The sequence below is a fragment of the Panthera uncia genome, chromosome X, assembly GCF_023721935.1.
Source record: "Panthera uncia isolate 11264 chromosome X, Puncia_PCG_1.0, whole genome shotgun sequence".
NCBI classification, from domain to species: Eukaryota; Metazoa; Chordata; class Mammalia; order Carnivora; family Felidae; genus Panthera; species Panthera uncia.
Window position 1 is genome coordinate 6,114,642 of NC_064817.1, and position 23,043 is coordinate 6,137,684.

General features: G+C 49.1%; 1 protein-coding gene across 1 annotated transcript in view; it reads left to right on the top strand.

Annotated features, from left to right (window-relative positions):
- Positions 1 to 5,357: 5,357 nt before the first annotated feature.
- Positions 5,358 to 23,043, top strand: part of SHROOM2 (shroom family member 2) — a 165,960-nt gene continuing 148,274 nt past the window's right edge. The window contains exon 1 of the mRNA XM_049644562.1: positions 5,358 to 5,745. Within this exon, the coding sequence (XP_049500519.1) occupies positions 5,581 to 5,745 (165 nt within the window). The 5' untranslated portion in view covers positions 5,358 to 5,580. The remainder of the gene's footprint in view (positions 5,746 to 23,043) is intronic.

A 23,043-nucleotide genomic window follows, 5' to 3' on the forward strand; every position in this document is an offset into this window, starting at 1 on the left:
AAAAAAAAAAAAAAAAGAAAAAAAAATTAAAAAAAAAAAAACACTTTAAAAATAGTAGCTCTTTTTGAATACTCCCAATTTGAAAAGCATTGTTTTATATACATAATAAAAATCTTGGTTTGCAAGCATAATTCGTTCCGGAAACATGCTTGTAGTCTAAAGCACTTGTATATCAAAGCGAGTTTTCCCATAAGCAATAATGGAAACTCAGATGATTCGTTCTACAGCCCAAAAATATTCATACAAAAATGATTACAATACTGTAATATAATACAAAATAATAAAGAAAATACAAAATATAAAGAAAAACAAACAAATTACTTTTGAAAACCTTCATGGCCATGTGAAGGAGACAAGAGAGAGGAGGGTTACTGGAAGACTTTCACCATTAGTAACAGACATTGGCTACAGTACAATACTAATAAACTCTTGTCATGTACTGTATTTAATGTAACTGGCAATAAGGCAGCAGAGGAAAGGGTCTCTATCTGCAGACAGCCTGACCTACAATGAAGTAAAGGATTCCTAAGCTCATTTTTGTATGGAAAAGCAAAGGACTTAGGTGCTTGAAGTGACAAAAAATACACCAATGCCAGTTTTGGGCACCTTCCAATGTTCTGAAAAATCACTGATTTCTGCCAAACACCGTGGCCTGAGACTGAGCATCTGAGCATGGGAGACAATCACCTTCAATCCTGCAGACAGAAAGAAACAGAGAGAGAGAGAGAGAGAGAGAACCATTCAGTTGTGATTGTGTGATATTTGGAGTCATGTACTACTCGTATTGTAAGACATTGCTTGTTTATCAAGTTAAAACTTATTAGAAACAGTTGCTCGTCTTGTGGAACACTTGTAGAACAAGTTATTTACAATGCAAGGTTCTACTGTACATATTTCTTAAAGATTAGCTATTAATTAAATCTCTAACATTTGGTTCAATTTGCCTTTTATTCATTAATTCATTCACTGATAAAAGTGTGTGTGTGTGTGTGTGTGTGTGTGTGTGTATTTAACCACCAGCCAGAAATGTGACCATTTACACATAACATTTGAAAGGACATATCTCAAGGGTGCCTGGGTGGCTCAGTGGATTAAGTGTCTGACTTGGGCTCAGGTCATGATCTCACAGTTCATGGGTTTTAGCCCCGCGTCGGGCTCTGTGCTGATAGCTTGGAGCCTGGAGCCTGCTTCCGATTCTGCGTCTCCCTGTCTCTCTGCCCCTCCCCCAGTAGCGCTCCGTCTCTGTCTCTCAAAAATGAATAAACAAAATTAAAGAACACGTCTCCAAGGTAACAGGATTGGAACTCAAGCAAACATAAATTAGTACCCAGTTTTATTAGGCAAAGTTTGCACATAGGATGCTTCAGCCTTTTTCTTATTTGGAGATCAAGGGAACCTCAAAAGGTGGCTCAGTGTCTAAAGGTCTTACAGAGAAGAGCCAGCTCCCTAGCTCAGTGCAAACTGCCGTCCAATACCCAGCCCAGCACTGGTCCCTGTGCATAGAAGAGCCTAAGTGTGTGAGTCCCCCTTGGGACGGGGCTCAGCAACCTCAAGCAGAGTTATTAAGCCCCTCTGGGGCTCAGTTTCTTCCTCTGTAAATTGGGGTGATGCATGCTCCAAGAAACTTTGGACTTGAGTCCATCTATGTAATGTGCTTGGTACAAAGCAGGTTCCCTGTGGATCGTGGCTACTATGTCTTAGTTGCTGTGGCTGCTTGCTTCCTCAACCAAAGGTGCTGGGTGCTAAAAGCCAACTCCCAATGTGGATTACATGAATGGGATAATGACGCCATGCACAGGTAGAGACCCCCCCACAGAAGAGGAAATCTCTCCCCTAGAGATCTGTAGATGCTCCAACTAACAAGACCCAGGGTAAAATCCTTCTGAGGTGAGAGGGGGAGAAGTGGGGGTGCAGTTATGCAGATGCAGCATTCAGCTTTTGTCTCTGGGCCAAGATCTACAACTAAGTTAAATTCCAACGTTTGTAATAATAGCTGGTAGAAATCGAGAAGATGACAAATGGTGGTGAGGGGCAAAGTCACTGCGTCACTCTTTTCCTGTGGCTGCTCTCTTACCTGGACTGACTCTCCACCATCTGAATTCATAGGGACCCTAACTCAGGTACACAGTGGGTTAAGTAGAAAATGGCGAATACTGCCCTCTAAAAATTGCCACAGGTGTTCTGCAAAGCTTGACGGTACTAACCTACTACTTTGAAAGGTCAAGTTTTGGTACTCTATCCTCCACTACATTTTATAATTACAAATCCTCGTGTCTTTTTAGAACAAAAAAACCCTCACATAATTTGAACTCTATTTCATAAAAAGGATTAGCTATTGATGAAATCTCTGAAAGTTGGCTCAACTGGTCTTCTATTCATTGATTGAGTCCTTCACTGTCAATAAAGTCAAAGAACTTTTATTTGTCACTAATCTCCACACCCAACACGGGGCTGGAACTCACAATCCCGAGATTTAAGAGTCACATGCTGTATGGACTGAGCCGGCCAGACACCAAAAGAACGACCTTAAGTTTCACCTGTCTCTTCTCTATTAAAGGAAGCCTCAGATTTGAAAAAGTGGCATATACCCAAGGCTACTGAATGCTTAGATGTTGATGGGTCACAGGGTCATGTCTACAGGTCCAGAAGAACATAGGCTCATAAAGCCTATTTGTCCCTAGCTTTCTAACAGAAAAGCTAGATGCTAACAAATATATTCTGTCCTTCGAAAATCTGGCTGAGTTATGAGTTCTTAGAAAAGAAAACCATTATCATTGTAAGTCCACACTGGTTCAGTGTCATACTAAACTCTTCCAAAAAGGGTGCGAGGCTAATAAATTGGGGCAATGCCTTTCAGTCACAAGATACTGATGGTTTCCAAGATACATTATACTGTCTTATAACGATACAACGGACATGATACAGAAGTCTAGGTGTGATGGCAGATTTGCCCACCTATATAAACCCAAGACCGTCAATGAAAGGATTTATGAGGGTCTGGGAAGAGGGCATCTATCTCAAAGCAGGCCACACAGACTTGATCCAGTCCCTTCTGCTGTATTTATTAATGTCTATAGATAGAGCAGTCTTAGAAATATTCAAATAATGCTAAGCTGGGAGGAATGCCTAACGTGAAGATTAAGAAAAAACTCAGTAAAATTAAATTTACTAAGGATAAATGTCGACCACTACCTAAGTTTGAGAGTGAACAGTATAACCCGTTCAAGCGGTGGATAGGTCATCTGATTACATGATCAACATAAAACGTTAAAGATGACTTTGGCTGTGACTTACGGGACAATGAAATCTTGGTCTCTGCTTAGTGAATCTAGTGGCCTGAATTTCAGCCCTAGTTAACTGAGATTTAAGTTAATATATCACAGGGCAGGGCGGTGCGTTTTGAGACTAGGGAACTTCCAAAAACTCTACGTGCGTTTATATGGCCCTTTGTCTTTTGGTGTCCCGATCCATCCACTTTTTAAATCAAACGTCTTAGCTGAAGATAATTACAGATTCACATTTAGTTGTAAAAAACAGTACAGGGACATCGTTTGCAACCTGCACGTCAGAACATTAACATTGATACAATCTGCCAAGCTTGGTTAGATTTCCTCAGCGTTGGTGCACTCCTGTGTCTATTCAGTTGTGTGCAATGTAATCATTTTGGGCAGGTTTGCATGACCACTGCAGTCAAGGTACACTTGAGACGGATTCTAACAGGCACACGCTCCTTACATCTCCCTTCACAAAGAAAATCTCCCCATTCCTCTAACTGGAGACATTCTGGACGTTACTTATGGGGCAGTAATCAGTGCCCAGAGCCAGAAGTGCGGAGTGAAGTTTGCGCTCTTACTTCAGTGGCCTGGATGATACCCCAAACCATCAGTCACAGAATGGAAATCCCTCACTTGACCACTGAAGAAACTGAGACCACAGGTGAGGTTCCTGGTCTCTGCTCCACAGTGACAGAGACCCCTCACTCTTTCTGTCCAGTGGTCTCCGAGCTTGTCCTTGAGGTCTATTCCATCCCCATCTGCTGCAAGTACCTGGATAGAGCCGCTTTGAAGAGACAAGCGAGCACCAGCGTCCGGTGACGTAACTACAAATAAAATAAAAAGATTTTGGTTTTTTTGCAAAGCATGCAAACATGTACTAATACAGGTATTTCTTCATACCGGACTTTTACGTAAATTGAAAAGGGGTAGAGGCAGGAGGCACACCCTTTCAGTAATTTCAGACCACCTCTCCTTTGTAGGCAATGCAGAAGTGGGACATTAAGACCTCATGGCACTGCCCTACGAGAGGACAGGGTCCGAATGCAAAGACTTCCCGGACCGTACCTACAAGGGCTGGGAAGAGCCAAGAACATTCCTTATGTGGGCTGGGCGCTGCAGCAGGGACCTTGTGGGAGGGTAGGCAGCTCCACACGGGAAGAGTCCAGACGCCCTTCTCTTCTGCCCGGACTTTAAAAGGCCCCTCCTAAGGCCAGCGTTTGGCCCAGGCTGCGCGGCGGGGGGAGGCTCTCAGGGAGGACTCCCGGGACCCGCGGGCCCCAAGTCTGCGCCCGGGGACAAAGCACGTGCGTGCGGGAGCAGGCTGGTGGCCCGCGGACCGGCGCGGGGCCGCCCGGGGGCCGCCCGCCGCGCTTCCGGCCTCACCTGGGCGGCCGCCGGCAGCCCGCGGTCGGCACGAACAAAGGCGGGGGCGGCGGGCCGGCCGCGCGCTCCAAGATGGAGGGCGCCGGGGACTCGGACCGCCGCCCGCCCGCCCCGCCCCGCCCCGCGCGGGCGCTTCCGCCGCCTCACCTGCCGCCGCTCGGCCTCCCGGGCGGAGGGCTGGCGCGCCCGGAGCCTCCAAGGGCAGCCCTGCGCTCGCGCGGGAGGAAGGACTGGAGTTCGCCTCGCGGTCCCCGGCCGCCCCTCGGCCCCACGGAGCGGCGCGAGGTCCGGAGTGCGCGCTCCGCCCCCTCCCACCCTCCGGGCAACTTTGGAGGGGGGCGAGTCGGGGCGCGCTCCCGCAACGGCAGGCGGCACAGGTTCCGTGCGCGCGCCGGCCCTCGCCCCCCTTCCACCCTCTGGGTAACCTGGGGGAGCCCCGAGCGCGCACTCGCATCCCTGGCCGGCGACACCGGCACCGTGTGCGCGCCGGCCCTCGCCCCCTTGGGACCAGTCCAGGGCGCCCCCGCCCCGAGCGCCTCTGGCCCCTCCGTCCCTCAGCGGCCGCACGGGTCCCGGAGCGCGCACCCCCTCCGGTCCCTCCCACCCTCCGGGCAGCTCCCGGGAGCCCAGCGCGCGCCCCGCCCCCTGCCCGCCGAGCGGCCCGAGCCCTGGAGCGCGCCGGCCCCGCCCCCTGCCCGGCCCGCCCTCCTCCGTGCGCCGCGCCGCCCGCTCCCGGCTCCCTCCCTGGCCCCGGCCGGCACTTTCCTCCCAAGTTGCCGCGCAAGTTCGCTACTGGCCGGCGGCGGCAGGAGCGCACGGACCTTCCCTCGCCCTCGGCCGGCCGGGGCTCCCCCAACTGCATGGGCGCGGGCCGGACGGGCCCTGGGGGCTGAGCGGCCGCGCCGCCTCCGCGCCCCGCGCCATGGAGGGCGCCGAGCCCCGCGCGCGGCCCGAGCGCCTGGCCGAGGCCGACGCGCGGGCGGCCGACGGCGGGCGCTTGGTGGAGGTGCAGCTGAGCGGCGGCGCCCCATGGGGCTTCACCCTGAAGGGCGGCCGCGAGCACGGCGAACCGCTGGTCATCACCAAGGTGAGGCGGCTGCGGGACCCTTACGGTGACAACCCAAAGGTGGCCTCGGGGCGGCGGACTCGCCGGGGGTGGGGGCGCCGGAGGGGCGGGCGGATCGCGCCCCCAGCGCCGGGGCGCGGGTCCGCCTGGGTCACCTGCGGGGACCGGAGCACCGGGACACGCATAGGTGCGTGGTCCCGGCGCCACCCCGGCCGCTCGGCGGCGGCTCCCAGCCCTGCTCACTCTAAGCGCGGCGCAGAGTTTAAATGGCTCCTGTTCCGGGTCCCCTCCCCTCCCCCTTCAAGAAGGGACCTGGCTGGGTCCCCTGTCACTCCCGGCTTCTCCAGCGGCGGCCTGCACCTGTGGGGCTGCCCAGAGGTTGGAGAGGGCCCACTCCACGTGCCAGGGGGTGGACTGAACTGTCCCGATCTGTGTTTGCCACTGTAGGCCCTTGGTTCTGCACCCCTTGAACCTGTACCTCTTATCGCTGGGAAAGCCAGACTAGCAGCTGTCGCCATCCCAGCTTCTCGATTCCCATCAGCCCATCAATATTTACTGACTTTCGGCTTCCAGCCCTAGATCCACGGCGTTCTGGATACCTGCAGAAACGTACCGAAACTTTCAGCGTCCTTTTTAAAAGCGGGACTTGAGCTCCAATAACAAGTTTCTAATATGTCTAATCAGGAATGTGTTTCGCGGTGTGTGTGTGTGGTGGGGGAAGGAGGCTGCTTTAGCGCTGTGAATTCTCTTGTCTCAGAACAGAAATCGAACTTGAAATTTACCAGCTGGACTTGTATTGATCTGTGAAGACACACAAACAGCAAACCCATCATCCTGTTTTCTTCTGGTTAAAAGTGTCAGTGTCTCTGGGCAGGGTTGGATCAGGCCATTCCTAGGGACAAAGTTCCCTTTAAAATGTAAAAATTCTTGGCTATTACCAGAGTTTGAAGGTGAGTTGCTGGGTTGTTTTGTTTTGTTTTGTTTCGTTTTTCCTTATCTGCTTTCCTGCTTCCCTGCAGCAGGAAGGTATAAAGTCACTCCTAACCCACCCCACCGGTAATGAATTTGAGCAGTGGTGTGGCTTTGTTGTGCATGTAGCAAATGAGACCCCAAACTTTTCTGTTCTACATTTTCTCCTGTTTTTAGATTTACAGAACCAGAGACTCTTGAGAGGAGGCTTGTTTAGATGCGCGCTGAATTTATGTTCAACTGGGAAAAGAGGCTATCACTGTTATAAATTGGACTAATGTGTAACCCATTAACGAATTCAGTTCTTTGAAAAGATGGACACACTTTGCCCCGCAAGGGCACTTTCCTGCATAAATGCATATTAAAGAATGTTAAGTTGTGCCTTTTTAATAAAGGTTTTACCGGGCATTTCTGATGGTAAAGGTTAAGAAGATAATTAGGTCTTTTTTTTTTTTAAGTTTATTTATTTTTGAGACAGAGAGAGACAGAGCATGAACGGGGGAGGGTCAGAGAGAGAGGGAGACACAGAATCGGAAGCAGGCTCCAGGCTCTGTTTCCAGCCATCAGCCCAGAGCCCGACGCGGGGCTCGAACTCACGGACTGCAAGATCGTGACCTGAGCCGAAGTCGGACGCTTAACCGACTGAGCCACCCAGGCACCCCGATAATTAGGTCTTTAGCATCTCATGTGTTTCTTCAAAAAAAAAAAAAAAAAAAGATATACACAATTCAATGTATCTTAGACTTGTCATTATAAGTAGGTGGAATAAATTGTAACACGTTAGTTAAGGTGAAATCTTGCCTTTTAACCATACACAGTATAAGAAAGCTGGAAGTCACTGTAAACTGAAATTCCAGGGGCCTGGATGGCTCAGTCGATTAAGCGTCAGACTTAGTTTCGCCTCAGGGGTTCGTGGGTTCAAGCCCTGCATCATCGGGCTCTGTGCTGTGCGGAGCCTGCTTGGGCTTCTCTCGCTCTGTCTCACGCTCCCAAGCCTGCATGCTCTCTTTCTCTCTCAAAATAAATAAATAAACTTAAAAACTCTGAAATTCAGTTGTTTTACCAGAAGCTGGAGAAGGGGATTCTTGAGCACGCCCTCCTTCCTAAAAACCCTGGTGTGTTCTTCCTGGCCTCCTGTTCCCTGTGTCCAAAGGACCCCATTCTAGACCAAAAGAGGTGGGCAGTAAAACTCAGTAAATACGCACCAGGGCCTTTTTGGGGCACGTGAGGCCGTTTGTTCGTGATTTGGCCTGCCCGTTAGCTTTCACGCTACTTGCTAAGGTGTTGTTCCTCTTCGTTTTGAAAGTTTTTGTCACTAGGCCACTAGCACTGTGTGCTCGTCCTTTCCAGATTGTGTTTCCGGATTTTGCAGGGCTAAAAATGTTTGTGATTCTCATCTGAGATGCTCATCCGTCTCCCCCTTAAACTGCTGCTTAGTTTGTGTAGCTGCTCCAGTGTGACTGTAAATTGGTTACTTGGGGTGGAGAGGATTCGGGAGAGTTTGGGACTTCTGTACTAAGTTCCCATGTACACTCGGATATACTTGTAGAGGTACGTGCTCACACATGCATATATTATATATGTATATATATTTTTTTATTTTTTTTAAGTTTATTTTTGAGACAGAGAGAAACAGAGCATGAACGGGGGAGGGGCAGAGAGAGAGGGAGACACAGAATCCGAAGCAGGCTCCAGGCTCTGAGCCATCAGCCCAGAGCCCGACGTGGGGCTGAAACTCACAGACCGCGAGATCGTGACCTGAGCTGAAGTCGGACGCTTAACCGACTGAGCCACCCAGGCGACCCCATATATTATATATTTTTAACTACCTGTTGTGTTGCATGGTATTGGCAGTATTTCACATGCCTGTCCTTTCCGTTGGATTAAGTCATCAATTATGCTTGCTTACCCTGCAACAGCTGGTAATGAACTGTTGCATGATTAGAAAAGGATGAAGGAAAGTGTGTCCATTTAGAACCACTTAGAGTGGGAATTGGCTGTTGTGAGAGAGACTGCGGAAGATTGTTCCGCTTATAGAATTTGGATGAATCCAAGTTGTCATCTTCCTTTCAGTAGCTACTGAAAAGTTTTGGGGGCTCATCATAATAATTGTTATTGGGGGCCCAAATAATAATTGTTCTAATAGGGGTGGGGTTTTTTTTGGATTAAAAAAACACCTCATAATCAAATATTTTACAGATAAGATCCTAGGGATATCATACGACTCATTTTCTATGTAACAGAGTCTGACGTGGGGGTAGCTTGATCAGGTGTAAGGTAACACGCTCTTTTTATGATAATGGGGGTCTGATTTGAAAGCCTCATCAGAGTGCATGTCTTAGCCCTGGAAGAAATGCTAAGAACAGGGCTGGTTCAGTCCGTGATCTTCAGATCAAGTTTTGTCAGCCTATTTTACTTTACTTTTTAAATTTTATTTTGAGAGAGAGAGAGAGAGAGCAGGGATGAGCAGGGGAGGGGCAGAGAGCGAATCCTGAGCTGTCAGCAGGGCCCATCAGGGCTGTATCTCACGAATCCTGAGATCATGACCTGAGGTGAAACCGAGTCGGATGCTTAACTAACTGATTAGTGACCCAGGCACCCCTGTCAACCTATTTTATAGATGCAACAGCTAAGGCAAAGGGAAGTTAAACGGTGTGCCCTGAGATAACAAAACTGGCAAGTCCTGAGAAGGCCCCAAGGGCCAGCTCTTGACCCCAAATGTCCCCATTTCCCCTCCGTTCCACCTGTTCTGTCCTGGAAACACTTGCAGCGCTATTATTAAATGACTTCATCCCATCCATTAAATGAGGGTCTTTCCACCGATACTCTGGTCTGTGTCCTTCTCTATGGTGGGGGCTGTTCTGCACTTGGTAGGATGTTCGGAAGCATCCCTGGTCTCCACTCAACGTGATGCCACTGGTACACCCCCCTCAGGTGTGACAGCCAACAAAAGTCTCCAGACACTGTCAGATGTCTGTCCTCTGCGGGCAGAATTGCCCTCGTTAGATTAACAGTGTGGTCGCCTTTGTTTGAAAAAGGATTTTAGCTTTCAGAGCTCATGCTTCGTTCTTTGTGAAGACACTGGCCTTTTGGGTGGTTTTGTGAGGGGCTGTTTTCTTCCCAAGTGCTGGCCCTGATAATAGACTTTATTTACATAGTAAAAGTCAAACAAATACTTGCTTCATCTGCACTTTTGTAGCTGGAGAAAGGAAATGAAGCTGGAACGGGGTGCTGTTTCTGGGCGTTCATTGGGGCTACTGGGTAAAGACAGTCTTTTCTTTGGGTCTAGTTTGAAGTCAAAGGGATACTTAACTTCCCGGGAGTGACATTCTTGGAATTTGAAGTGCATGTGTGAAGTCCCACCAGACCTCCGCTGGAAGGTGGGAGCCACGTTTGTATCCACGCAGGACCTTTCCCCCTGCTTGTAACTTGACTTTTCACGACGGCTAGAAAATTACAGTGCTGCTATTTTTACATGCTCCTGGCCGAGAGGGAGCAGGAACGATGTCTGTGTCCTAAGAAACCACAAAGATTTTGACTTGTTAGTATTTCCGAGGCCACATTTTGATGTGGGTTATCTGGGGACCCGGGTAACGTGGTCCCCTGTTTCTATGCGTTCCTTTCTCCATGGATTCAGCAAATGTAAAACATCAGTGGGGGTAGGGGAGGGGCCTGATTTCTAAAACGTCACTGGAGGGCCTAGAATTTCAAATGGGCGGATGGGGACTCGTCAGGGAGCACTCCACAGGAGCTGGGTGTCAGTAGGCCTCCTGCAGCGGCAGGAATGTTTGCTAAGGGGGGAGGATTGGGGCTCCGGTCCCTCCCTGAAGAAGGCCCTCACCTTAGCCAGAAGCACCAAAGAAGACATGAATTGGGGCCTGCTGTGGTCCCAAGGCTAGCTCGTTTGGGAAGCCACCGACTTTGAGGTTGCCTTTGGGGGGACACAGCCACCCTAGAGCAGGGTGGGAGGGCTGTGGCTGGGGATCCCCGCAGCCTGACTCACCCTCTCAGGGGGCTTCAGGCCATTAAAACATTTGTCTGGATATGAGACAGAGTCCTTAAATGTCCTTTGTAGTTTGGATAGTGAGGGTAGGATGGAAGGGAATCGGGGCACTTATTTTGGATGGAGGTCACACAGCCAGGTGGCGAAAGTCCTATGTAAACTGTTAGAGCTCCTGATAGCAGAAGGCTCCCGGCAAAGACCGGCCGTCAGTGGTGGGTGGGTGTGGGAGGTGCCGACCGCCTGATGTCCCGTCCTTAGTGGTTTGAAAAGAGGTGCCATGTTAGGGGACCCGGCTGAGTCACCGTCATTGGTGACGGGAAAGGTTGGATAGTGGCCGCCTTGGTCAGGACGAGTTGTCGACCTCACGTGTCTGTGTTTGCCCCCCACCCCAGCCAAGTTCTTTGTCAGATGTCAGTAAAGGTTTCAGGAAAGAGGGAGCTGATGATGGGAGGGGATCGGGGACTGACAAACGTCAGCTCTTCTGGATTTTGCTCTGGATTTCTGCGTGAAGGCCCGTCGGCATCAGTATGTGCGGCTGCTTTGTGGCACTGGACAGCAGTAAATGGCCCGTGGCTGGGCTGCGCCGACTCCGGGGACGCAGGGCCGGGGTGCCGTGCTGGCTGTTCCTCCATCATGCCACCCTAGCCACTTTCGGAGGCCAGCCACCCTTCTCTGAGTTGTTAGGAGGAGTGGGATTCTGGAGACTCGTTTGTATTTAAGCATCATTGGTGTGGTTACAAGAAAAAAAAAAGAGGTGAGTCTTCTTTCCTGAGCTGAAAGCCGCTTTCAGCTGGTAGACCCGCTTGCCAGCTGGCATAACCCGTGTGTCTCTATGACCCTGGCCTGGTCCCCGCCTCACACACTTGACCCGCTCCTCGTCCTTAGTCCTCCCGAGGTGTGTTGGGTGCGGGAGCAGGAAGTCAGGGAGTCCGATGGCCTGTCCCAAGGTCTGCTGGCTGTGAGCTTCAGCCAGTGCAGACTTCTTCCTTAGACGGGAATTGTGCTGACCTCAGGTCTAGAAATCCAGAGGCTTCCGTGCTGTGAAAAGCTGTGCACTTGAGCTGTGCACACCTCCACACCATGTTGGATTTGGGCTTCCCGGTTCAGTTGTAAGTCGTTCTTAACGTGTCCAGACACTGGTCTTTTGAAAAAAAGAAAACTAGTTTGCCCGAGCATGGTAATGAAACACTCCTAAAAGTAGTCGTTTTCACCTTGTCCCCAGGAGCTGGGATTTCTTAACTTCCCTTCCTGTTCCCTGGCCACAGAAGCTGGGCGCCCTGCTTGGGAAGGGCTGGCTTTTCTGTTTGGAGAGCGTTTTGGACTTGCGGTCTTGCCAAAGTTGTTTTGTGTCAGCATGCAAATAAACCTGGAGTTGTGCATTTCTTAGGGCCTCTGTGCAGCTTTTCTTCTTGTACACTGGGAACACTGTAAACATTCGACAAGATAATTTCAGGATTGAAAAGCCGAATAGACTTTTTATTCAGGTCTCACTTCTTTCAAACACTGTGGTCAGGAGCGGGGGGGCGGGGGGACCCTTGGAGGAGAAATTCTGCAAGCCGCCACCCTTCCAGGCCAAAAACTTTCATCCACAGGAAGGAATTTTGAAAGAGCTGAGGGTTCTACATTGCTCTCTTTGGTCTTTTAAAACGTTGCCAGTGTCTAACACTGACATGTTCTGGAAGAATTGTTTTCCCGTTACCTCGTTAGATCAGATATTTGCATTGTCTTGTACATCAAGCGTCTTCTGTTTGCTGGTGTGAATATTAAGGCTTCGCTTTGGGTAATGTATCTTGGTAGAAGGACAATAGGGTATCATCAAAAAAAAAAAAATAATTGGACTAACCTTATTTTAGGTTCAGACAAATAAAGTGGTTCTGAAAAGGCAGGATGTTCTGTATTGTAACAGAGAAGTAACATTTTCTTTACCTGGGTTTTCTATTGTCATTGTGAATTATTATTATTAAATCCCAGGCCCTGCAGATTCTGTGTGCTTTAAAGGCAACATTTTTACTTACTCATGGAAGGAAAGGGATGAAATGTTAGTGTCTCTTTTTGAGTTTTGTTTTCATTTTCATCAAAGTGGCTCTTGCACAGTTTAAATAATCAAAGTTCTTTGGGGCTTGTCATCGTACTCGGAGCTCTCCCTGCTGCCCTTTCCCCTTCCCTGCAGACAACAACTGCAACTTTCTGGCTGATGTCTTGTGGCATTTGCTTATATTCTCTATTGCTGGTACTTGTTATTTGTTCCTGTTGACTTCCAACTATATCGAAAATTGGGAGTTAGCCTTTTTTCTGCACACCTCCTTCCCACCACCCATCCAGACCCATTTCTTCCCACCATGCATGCCACACTCCCAATCTGATGACTTCATCATTCTGGTTCGAAGAGGGTTTTTCAGCTTTCGCACCGTAGACATGGAGGGTCCCATACAGGTTGCCCTGGAACAACGCGGGTTTGAACTGTGCAGATTCACTTACATATGGATTTTTTTTTTTAATACAGTACAGTACTGTAAATATGTTTTATTCTGATTTTCTTTATTTTTTAAAAAGATTTTAGTTTCAAGTAATCTCTACACCCAACGTGGGACTTGAACTCCCAACCCCAAGGTCAAGAGTCGCATGCTCCACCAACTGAGCCAGCCTGGAGCCCTTCCTTAGGATTTTCTTAATCATGTTTTTTTGGTTGTAAGGATACAGTATATAGTATATAATACGTACAATATACAAAGTATGTGCAACATATAAAGTTTATGTCAGGCCTCCAGCCAACAGTAGGCTATTAGTAGTTAAGATTTGGGGGAGTCAGAAGTTATACACTCACTTTCGACTGCATGTGGGGGGTGGTCAGCGCCCCTCACCCCCTTGTTGTTCAAGGGTCAGGAGTAATTCTTTGTTGGGGTTGGGGGGACTGTCCCATACATTGTAAGATGAGTAGCTTCCCTGGCCTCTACCCGCTAGATGCCATTACTATCCTCACTCTGGCTGTGACAACCACATGTGTCCCCAGACATGGCCAGATGTCCCTTGGGGGGGGGGCAAAATCACCCCCTTTAAGTTTTGCCCCGAGTTGACAGGAGTCGGTGCTTGCATATTTTGACGGCCAGTGCTATCACTGCTGAGCCTGGTGGTACAAACTATGATTACTTTTCCTATGCAAGTTTTCATACCCAGTGAGGTTAATGGTAGTTTTGTTTCTTTGCTTGATTTCCTATACAGTTACCATTGATTCATCCTCCAGATCATCCGCAATTGTGAGAAAAATAATTTTAATAATTTTTTTAAAATGTTTATGTGTTTTTGAGAGAGAGAGACAGTGTGTGAATGGGAGAGGGGCAGAGAGAGAGGGAGACACAGATTCTGAAACAGGCTTCAGGCTCTGAGCTGTCAGCACAGAGGCCGACACGGGGCTCGAACTCACAAACCGTGAGATCGTGACCTGAGCTGAAGTCGGACGCTTAACCGACTGAGCCACCCAGGCCCCCCTGCCACACACATTTTAAATATGTTTAAAGACACAGGTCTTTGAAGACCTTGTCTGCCTGAAAAATTTTTTTTGTAAGTTTATTTATTTATTTTGAGGGAGAGAGAGAATCCAAAGCAGGCTTATGCACTGCCAGCACAGAACCCAATGCGGGACTCGAACCCACAGACCGTGAGATCATGACCTGAGCTGAAACCAAGAGTCGGATGCTTAACCGACTGAGCCACCGAGGCGCCTCTCATTTCTCTTTCTTTCATATCTTTGTGTTTTTGTTCTTCTTGGGAAGTTTCCACAACCTTATCTTCCAGTCCTTACATTGAGTTTTACAATTGCGCTCTCCTTTTTTTCTGATTACACAAAGTTTTTAGTGTTGCTCTTGAATGTTCCTTTCATTTTTCTTTTTAATCCCCTACTGATTTTGCTTCATGTTTTTTCTTTCATATCTTTGAGGATATTAGGCAGATTTTTTTTTTTTAAGATTTCTTTCTGCATAGCTTGAGTTTTTTTTTTGTTTTTTTTTTTAAGATTTCTTTCTGCATAGCTTGAGTTTCTGAGCTCTGCTGCATTTTTGTTTGTGTTGGCTTCTCTTTTCCCTGTTAAATGCTCTCTGCAAATGTTCCGTGATCCTCCTATCTGCAGGTATTTGAGTGGGTGGCTGGGGCACCTGGGTGGCTCAGTGAGTTAGATTTCCGACTCTTGATTTTGGCTCAGGTCATGATCTCATGGTCTGTGAGATTAAACCCTCATCGGGGCTCTGCGCTGCCAGTGTGGAGCCTGCTTGGGATTCTCTCTCTGCCTGTCTCTCTCTCTCTCTCTCTCTCTCTCTCAAAATAAATACAAAATAAGTAAACACACACACACACACACACACACACACACACACACACACACACACACAAGGTGACCAAAGCGTTATTTGGAAGCCCTGCTTGTGGCTGAGTGATATGCGAGGCTGCTTCCGTGGAGACTCCTTTAAGGCCATCGCTTCAGCTGGTTGTTTTGGGCTGATCCTGTCCTTGTCACACGGTCATTCTCCCCTCTACTGAAAATAAGTTTCTGGTGTCCGGCAGATTTGAAAGGTGCTGGGAGGGCTACCAGTTTAGAGGATGCCTGCTTTGCTCAGCGAGCTGGAAGTGGTCACTTCTCCATCGTGTGGCCACAGTGGTTCCAGTTTGTTGGGAAGGTCTTCCCGAGTGTTAAGTGGCATTGCCTGTGTTCCAGGCTGGATCTTGCACTCTGTTCTTAACCTTTTCTTTTCTTTTCTTTTTAAATGTTTGTTTCTTTTTGAGAGAGCAGGGGAGTGGCAGAGAGAGAGGAAGACAGGATCTGAAGCAGGCTCTGCGCTGACCGCAGAGAGCCCCCCACTCGAGGCTCGAAGTCACGAATCGTGAGATCGTGACCTGAGCCGAAATCAAGAGTCGGTCGCTTGACCAACAGAGCCACCCAGGCGCCCCTATAAGAGACCCTTCTAACAAGTGAAATCCAGAGAGAAATCAAACTTTTCCTTGTAATCAATATACCCGGCTTTAAGAGACAGGATATATAGCACTTCGTTTACCCGCATGCAGGAGGGAATGATTATTTACTTCATAGAAGGAGTCACTCTGGGTGTCCAATTAACATGTAGCTCATTCCCCAAATTCTTATTGTATAAAATGAGACATGTGTGCCATCGTTTTGGCTTCCTTCCACTTTAGCTTTTCTCCCAGATGATAATTTAATTTTCACCCTGTCTTGGTTTGCTTCCCCTCCCTGCAGATGATGGTCTGGAAGCTGCGGAGGGACAGGGCAGAGGCAGGGAGCGTCCCCAGTCCAGGTAATTAGCACCCAGGCGGGACTGGCCGGAGGGGAGGGTGGGTGGCCAAGTGCTGGATGATGTCAGGGATTGGACCTTCCTCCTATTCGAACTGTCCTTTCCTTAACTGCCTTGGTTAAAGTGCAGAAGATGTTGCCTGGGAGGGTAACACGTTAAATCTTCATTAGCAGGGCTGCTCTTATCAGATTAATTAATTATAATCCTGTATGGCAGACTATTTCTCCCCTCTGGGGAACAGGATTTAGATGAGTTAGGCCATCAAAGAAAGAGAGAGAAAGATGAGTGCCGAGTCAGAGAGGTCTCCGGAGGAAGGTGGAGTCGGTGTGGGGATGTGAGCCAGAGGAGAGGAGGGTCTCTTCTGTGTCAGGTGCTGGGGAGCCCGGCGAGGGTGCAGGTGAGGGAAGACAGGGTTACCGCACTGGTAACCAACCCTCCCTGACTTGCGAAGGAGGTGAAGGTGCTTCCTTGCCTCTGGCTTGCAGATGCCAGAGCTGATGAAATTCTGCATCTGTTTATGTTAATTGTGCAAATGTTCGTACATTCGTAAGAACGGAGATCCTTATCTGTGCTAATTGTACATATGCTTATACGTTTTTAAAGCATAGTGATTGTTCTTGTTGGGGCAGCAACATTAAAACCGTCTTGAAAAAATTGAAAATAAAGGAAATGATGGATCAGTAGCCCAAAACATAATCACCTTATTTCTGATGGTACAGCTATATTGATTCATTTTCCCTGTCTCTGAAATTCTTCCCTTTACACCACATACGTCTAATTATTCATTGCTTGGAGACGCCTGAGTGGCTCAATCAGTTAAGCATCTGAGGCTTTGGACCAGGTCGTGTACTCCCGGTTTGTGAGTTTGAGCCCCGGGTCCTCAGGCTCTGTGCTGACTGCTCACAGCCTGGAGTCTGCTTTGGATTCTGTCTCCCTCTCTCTCTGCCCCTGCCCGCTCACTGTCTCTCTCTCACTTTCTCAAAAATATGTTAACATTAAAAAAATTTTTAGAATTACTCATTGCTTGAAGGTAACTCTCCTAACATTGTATCATCAACAATCTTTGGAATCAGATGAAGCTTAGCTCTGTGTATGCCCCTTGGAATTTTTTAAATGACATGTTTTAGGGGTGCCTGGGTTGAGCGTCCCAATCTTGGTTTTGGCTCAGGTCATGATATAATGGCTTTGTGGGTTCAAACCCTGCACTGGGCTCCGTGCTGACAGTGCAGAGCCTGCTTGCACTGTCTCCCTCTCTCTCTCCCTCTCTCTCTTCCCCTCCCCCACTAGTGCTGTCTCTGTCTCTCTCAAAATAAATAAACTATAAAAGTAAGTAAAATTGACATGTTTTATTGTGAAATATATTGAGTTTTATTATTTAGCTTTTTTTAGACGGACATAGATCTTCAAAAGCCCTAACTTCTGGAAAACTGGCTATATTGGTAAAATATGTCATTCTTTAAAACAACTCTGTAGGGGCGCCTGGGTGGCTCAGTAGGTTAAGTGTCCGACTTCAGCTCAGGTCATGATCTCACGGTTTGTGAGCTTGAGCCCCGCGTCGGGCTCTGTGCCGACAGCTCAGAGCCTGGAGCCTGCTTCGGATTCTGTGTCTCCCTCTCTCTGCCCCTCTGCCACTCATGCTCCATCTCTGTCTCTCAAAAATAAATAAGCATTAAAAAAAAAAAAAAACAAAACCCACACAACTGTGTGCTTTTTGGGTATGTGCAGCTTTTCTTTTAGTTTCTCTTCATGTTTACACGTCCTGGGCCTCGAGTGAAAGTTTGGGAAGGAAACATCTGGACTCGGAAAGATAGGCCTGCTGCTGCTTGAATCGTATTTGTTTTGTGTCCATTTAGCCACAAGGAGCTCACAGCTGCTGCTGCTGGGGTTGGGTCGGGGGGCCGTTTCCGTCCCCCTCGTCCATCCTCAGTGACTGGTGTGCAGGAGACGATAATCACCACCTGATACCACACAGGTGCATTGTCTGTTGTCTGCTAGTTACTCAGGATGCCCTTCTTGTGCCCTAGAGACGTCTGGTTTTCCAGAGCTCAGTTCTCAGACTCGCCGTGGCTGCACTTGCCATCTGAAGAAGACATCTACTCACAAGAAGACTTACTGTCTCCTTTCTTTGTGACCATCGTACAAACAGCCTTGACCAGCTCTTTCCCTCACCATGTACTGTAGTGTTGGTTTCTCTGGAAGGTTCCTCCTTTATTTGTCTCTCCTGTCTGGCATCTAGGTACCATCAAGTGCTTCCTTGAAAGGGCACGTGTGCACGTGCACGGGTGCACTTCGACTGTGGCAGTGGCCCTGCAGACCCCCTGTGATCCAGGCGGAGATGACTCTGCTTCCTTTACCTTTACCCTCTTTCTCCGTCTCTCCTGGATTTCCAGTCCTGTCGACGCTTCATCCCCAGATCTGAGCGTCACTCATGGTGGCTTGCCCTCCTTCCACAGCCAGCCGATCACCAAGTCCTTTGGAGCCTAAAAGTCTTGTGTTGGTGCTCCTTCCTCACTCCCAGTGTCCCTGCCTCCAGTGTCACGTGCCCGGACAGTCTCTTGCACACTGCCTATGGCCTGTGTGTCAGACTGTTCTAGAACTCCGGCAGTGGATATGCCAGCACGCTAAGTGGTTTCTCAGGCTCTTCCTGGAAAGGCCTCAGGAGCCCCTCATAATATTACACCTCAGCTGGGTCTAGAAGGTTCTTTTGGCTTTTAGCATCTGTCCATTTCCCAGCCTCATCTGCTGCTTTCCTCCCTCCTGCCCTGACCCTTTAGTCCAGCACTGTCCCGTGTGGGAGCCGCTCGTCATATGTGGCCGCTGAGCACTTGAAATGTGGCTAGGCCAAATTGAGATGGACTGTAAGTTTAAAAACACACTGGATCTTAGACTTAGTGTGGAAAAAAAAAAGTCAAAGTAGCTCATTACTAATTCCTTTATATTGTATACTTGTTGAAATGATCATATTTTGGCTCCATTGGGTGAGATAAATATATTCTAAAATTAACCTCATATATACTTTTTTGCTTTCTTTTTTTTTTTTTTTTTTTTTTAAACGTTTTTTTTTTTTTCAGACAGAGAGAGAGACAGAGCAGGAACGGGGGAGGGTCAGAGAGAGAGGGAGACACAGAATCCGAAACAGGCTCCAGGCTCTGAGCGGTCAGCACAGAGCCCGACGCGGGGCTCAAACTCACAGACCGCGAGATCATGACCTGAGCCGAAGTCGGACGTTTAACCGACTGAGCCACCCAGGCGCCCCACTTTTTTGCTTTCTTAAATGCAGTTCCTGCAAAATCGGAAGTTCTAGGTGTGGCTCTTAACTGTGTTTCTATTGGACGGCTGTGCTTTAGGCCCTTGTTAGGCAAAGTATGGTCCTACAAGCTTGTGAGAAACGCAGACCCTCAAGCTGTACCCCAGACCTGCCGAACCACAATTTGCATTTTAACAAGGTGTGCACTTGGGGCCGTCATTACGTGTTCACGAGTTCGAGCCCCACGTCGGGCTCTGTGCTGACAGCTCGGAGCCTGGAGCCTGCTTTGGATTCTCCGTCTCCCTCTCTCTCTGCCCTTCCCCTGCTTGTGCTCTGTCTCAAGAATAAACAAACTTAACAAAACAAACAAACAAACAGAAAACCCCACGAGGTCTACAGCTGACTCAGAGGCATGGTCCAGATTGCCAAGTGCTGCTTTGGAGAGCTGTTTGCTGGTCCCCAACATCCTGTGGTGTTTGAGGCTTTGCAAGGGTTTTTGTCCTGCTTTGTCTCTGAGACACTCGTGGCCTCATGGAAGGCTGTGTTCCTTTTCCACCTCCCAGGCAAAGCGGCCCCTGGCCCTTCCTCCCCACCAGACACAGTATGCCCACAGTAGCCTTCGTGGGCCTGTCTAATCGAGGACCCTGCAGCATCCTTGAGCCCGATGGACTGGGACATCCCTGAGGTTGGAAACTGGCCATCCCTTGCCCCTGATGCCCCAGTGCATTGCCTAACAGGTGGTGAAAAGGGCACTGGTCAAGAATTGACACCTGTCACAGTGCCAGCGTCCTGCTGCTGCTTTGTTTCTGGTGTGGGACTTGGGGGTGAAGGTCATAGTACCTCCAGGACCAGAAAAGTCACGCACAGCGGCACCTTCATGAGCCAGGGCCACGGGGCCCGCGGGGAGGCCGCGAGTCTAGGGCGACTGTAATGGAGAGACCTTCAGCGTTTCTAAAGAACAAGACCGTGCCTGTTGGAAAGGCGCTATGGAGTGATGCTTTCTAGGCCTCGGGGCGCCTGGGTGGCTCAAGTCGGCTGAGCGTCCAACTCTAGATTTCAGCTCGGGTCATCATCTCCCGGTTCGTGAGATCGAGCCCCGCGTCGGCTCCTCGCTGACAGTGCGGAACCTGCTTGGGATTGTCTCTCTTTCCCTCTCTTTCTCTCTGCCCGTTCTCCCCCTCACAGTAAATAAGCATTTAAAAAGAAGAAGAAGAAGGAATGATGCTTTCTAGGCCTCGTGGCAACACGGCAGAAGCCCGAGCCTGGAGTAGGCAGAGGAAGGAGAGCCAGAATACAGAACCGCCTGGGTGCCGGTCTAGACTGGAAAGGACGTACCGCGCGGCCTAGCAAAAGCAGGAAAAGCAGGCAAATCACGGCGGTTGCATTAGAACCCGGAGCTGACACTGACTTGCTATTTCCTGGCTTGCGGGTTGCTTGTGACACGGTGGCTCCTGCCCTGTCCTAGAAGGCATGCTCCCACGTTTAAAGGAAGCCCTGCCCAGAGTTTCCTTCCCCTGCCCTCCTGGGCGGCATTTCCCTGTGGTAACCGTGTCTGAGTCCCTTTGTGACCAGACTTCCCTGTCACCAGGAGGTGAGGGGGTGGCCCTCAAGTGTCCGGGAGGCAGGGGCCTGACTCGTGGCCAGCGTGGGCACAGGCATACAGGGACACGTACCCGGGTGCTTGACCCCAACAAGCCCAGGCCTGATGCCACGGGAAGGGTTGTCCTGTGGCTTCACGTGGTGGCCTCACACTGACTTCCTTCCAGTCCTCACTGCCCGGAGGGCGCCTTATCTCTCAGTCTTTGAGACTTCCTTCAAGTAAATCTGGTATCTTGTGTGTTCTCAGATTAAAGGCAGACTGTGTGGTGCCCGAGGAAGCCCGATGCGTGTACTGGGGGCATTGCAGAGGCCGGGGGGCCAGCCTGTGTTTCTTTTCCCTGGAGTTTTTACATTTTTTGTGTGTATTTATTTTTGAGAGAGAGAGACACACACTCTGAGAGGGAGGATGCCCAACTGACTGAGCCACCGAGGCACCTCGAGTTTTTAAAAATGTTTAAAAACTGAGATGTAACTCCCATACCCTCAGATTCACCCTTTTACATGGAACAATTCAGTGTATTTTAGTACGTTTACTTTATTGTACAGGCAACACTGTCCATAATTCCAGAACATTTTTATCACCCCAAGAGAAATGCCACATCCATTAGCTGTCACTCGCTGCTCCCTCCCTGCCCCCAGCCCCTGACAGCCACTCATCTACGGCCTGTTTCTATGGAGTTGCCCGTTGTGGATACTTGGTATGAGCGGGTCATATAGTATGCAGCCTTTTGCGTCTGGCCTCATGCGCTGAGCTGAGCGTGTTTTCCAGGCCCATCCACGTTGCCACACATGTCCGCGTTGCCTCCCTTTTTAGGGCTGAATGCTGTTCCACTGTGTGGATGGAACACATTTTGTTTATCTTTAACTGTGAATGGACAGCTGGTTGTTTTCACTTTTTGGCTCTTGTGAATAATGCGGCTGTGGGTGTTCACACAGCTGCCTTTGTGTGGACCTCCGTTTTCAGTTCTCTGGGGCATTTTCCTTGCATTGCAGGCTGGTCACACACACACCCAGGAGTGGTACTTGTGTTTCTAGAACACAGGGGCATCGTACCTCTGATAAATTAAAAGGGTAGGGTTGGTCTTTTTGGCTTGGAGGTTGCTCAAAATTAAAACTAACACTTTTTTAAATCTTAAAAAAATTTTAATGCTTTTTTTGTTGTTAATTAAGTTTATTTTATTCATTCATGAATGGAAGAGTGCAGGGGAGGGGCAGAGAGAGAGGAAGAGAGAGAATACCAAACAGGCTCCACACTGCCAGCACAGAGCCCAACTTGGGGCTCAAAGCCACAAACTGTGAGATCATGACCTGAGCTGAAATCAGGAGTTGCATGCTTAAATGACTGAGCCACCCAGGTGCCCTCACCTTAAAACTTTTAAAAATCTCCAGGGGTGCCTGGGTGGCTCAACTGGTTAAGCATCTGACCTCAGTTCAGGCCATGATCTCACAGTTCATGGGTTCGAGCCCATGTTGGGCTCTGTGCTGACAGCTCGGAGCCTGGAGCCTGCTTCAGCTTCTATGTCTCCCCCTCTCTCTCTATCCCTCCCCTGCTCACGCTCTGTGTCTCTGTCTCTCAGTAATAAATAAATGTTAAAAAAAAATTTAAAAAAAAACCTTTTTAATAAGTAAACAAAAAATTGTTTTTTTTTTTTTAAATCTTCAAATGAACAGTTTTGGAAGCTCATGGGCTTTTGTCTCAATGGCATGAGATGGCATGTGGACTCCTGCTGTGACAAACCTGCTCTCACCTGGGCTCTCAGAACATTCTAGACACAATGTGCCTTGGTCCCTGGCGTCCTCTCTTGTCCTGAGGACGGCAGCTAACAGTTTCTGAAGCCTTTCTGTCGGCTGCTGTTTGCTCTCTGAGCATGAGCGAGCAGAATCTCTAATGACTCTGTGAAGTGGGCATTGTTATTTCCCCCATTTGGTGGACGGGGGTAGAGGTCTGCCAGAAGCAGGGACTGCGTGCGAAGTGCTGGGCAGATGCAGACACGCTTTCCCCGCAGGAGAACATCGTCCCTCCTCCACGGCACCCTGTCCACCTCCATTCTTCTGTTGCCATCCTTGGAGGATGCCCTTTGTCTTAGTGCCGGGTGATTCTGGTGCGTAAACACCCCCGGCGTCCCTCCGGGACCAAGGGCAGTAACAGACCAGTGAGGGAGGCATCGCCCCTGTGGGAGATGAGCTCCTCTCCCCACCTCTCC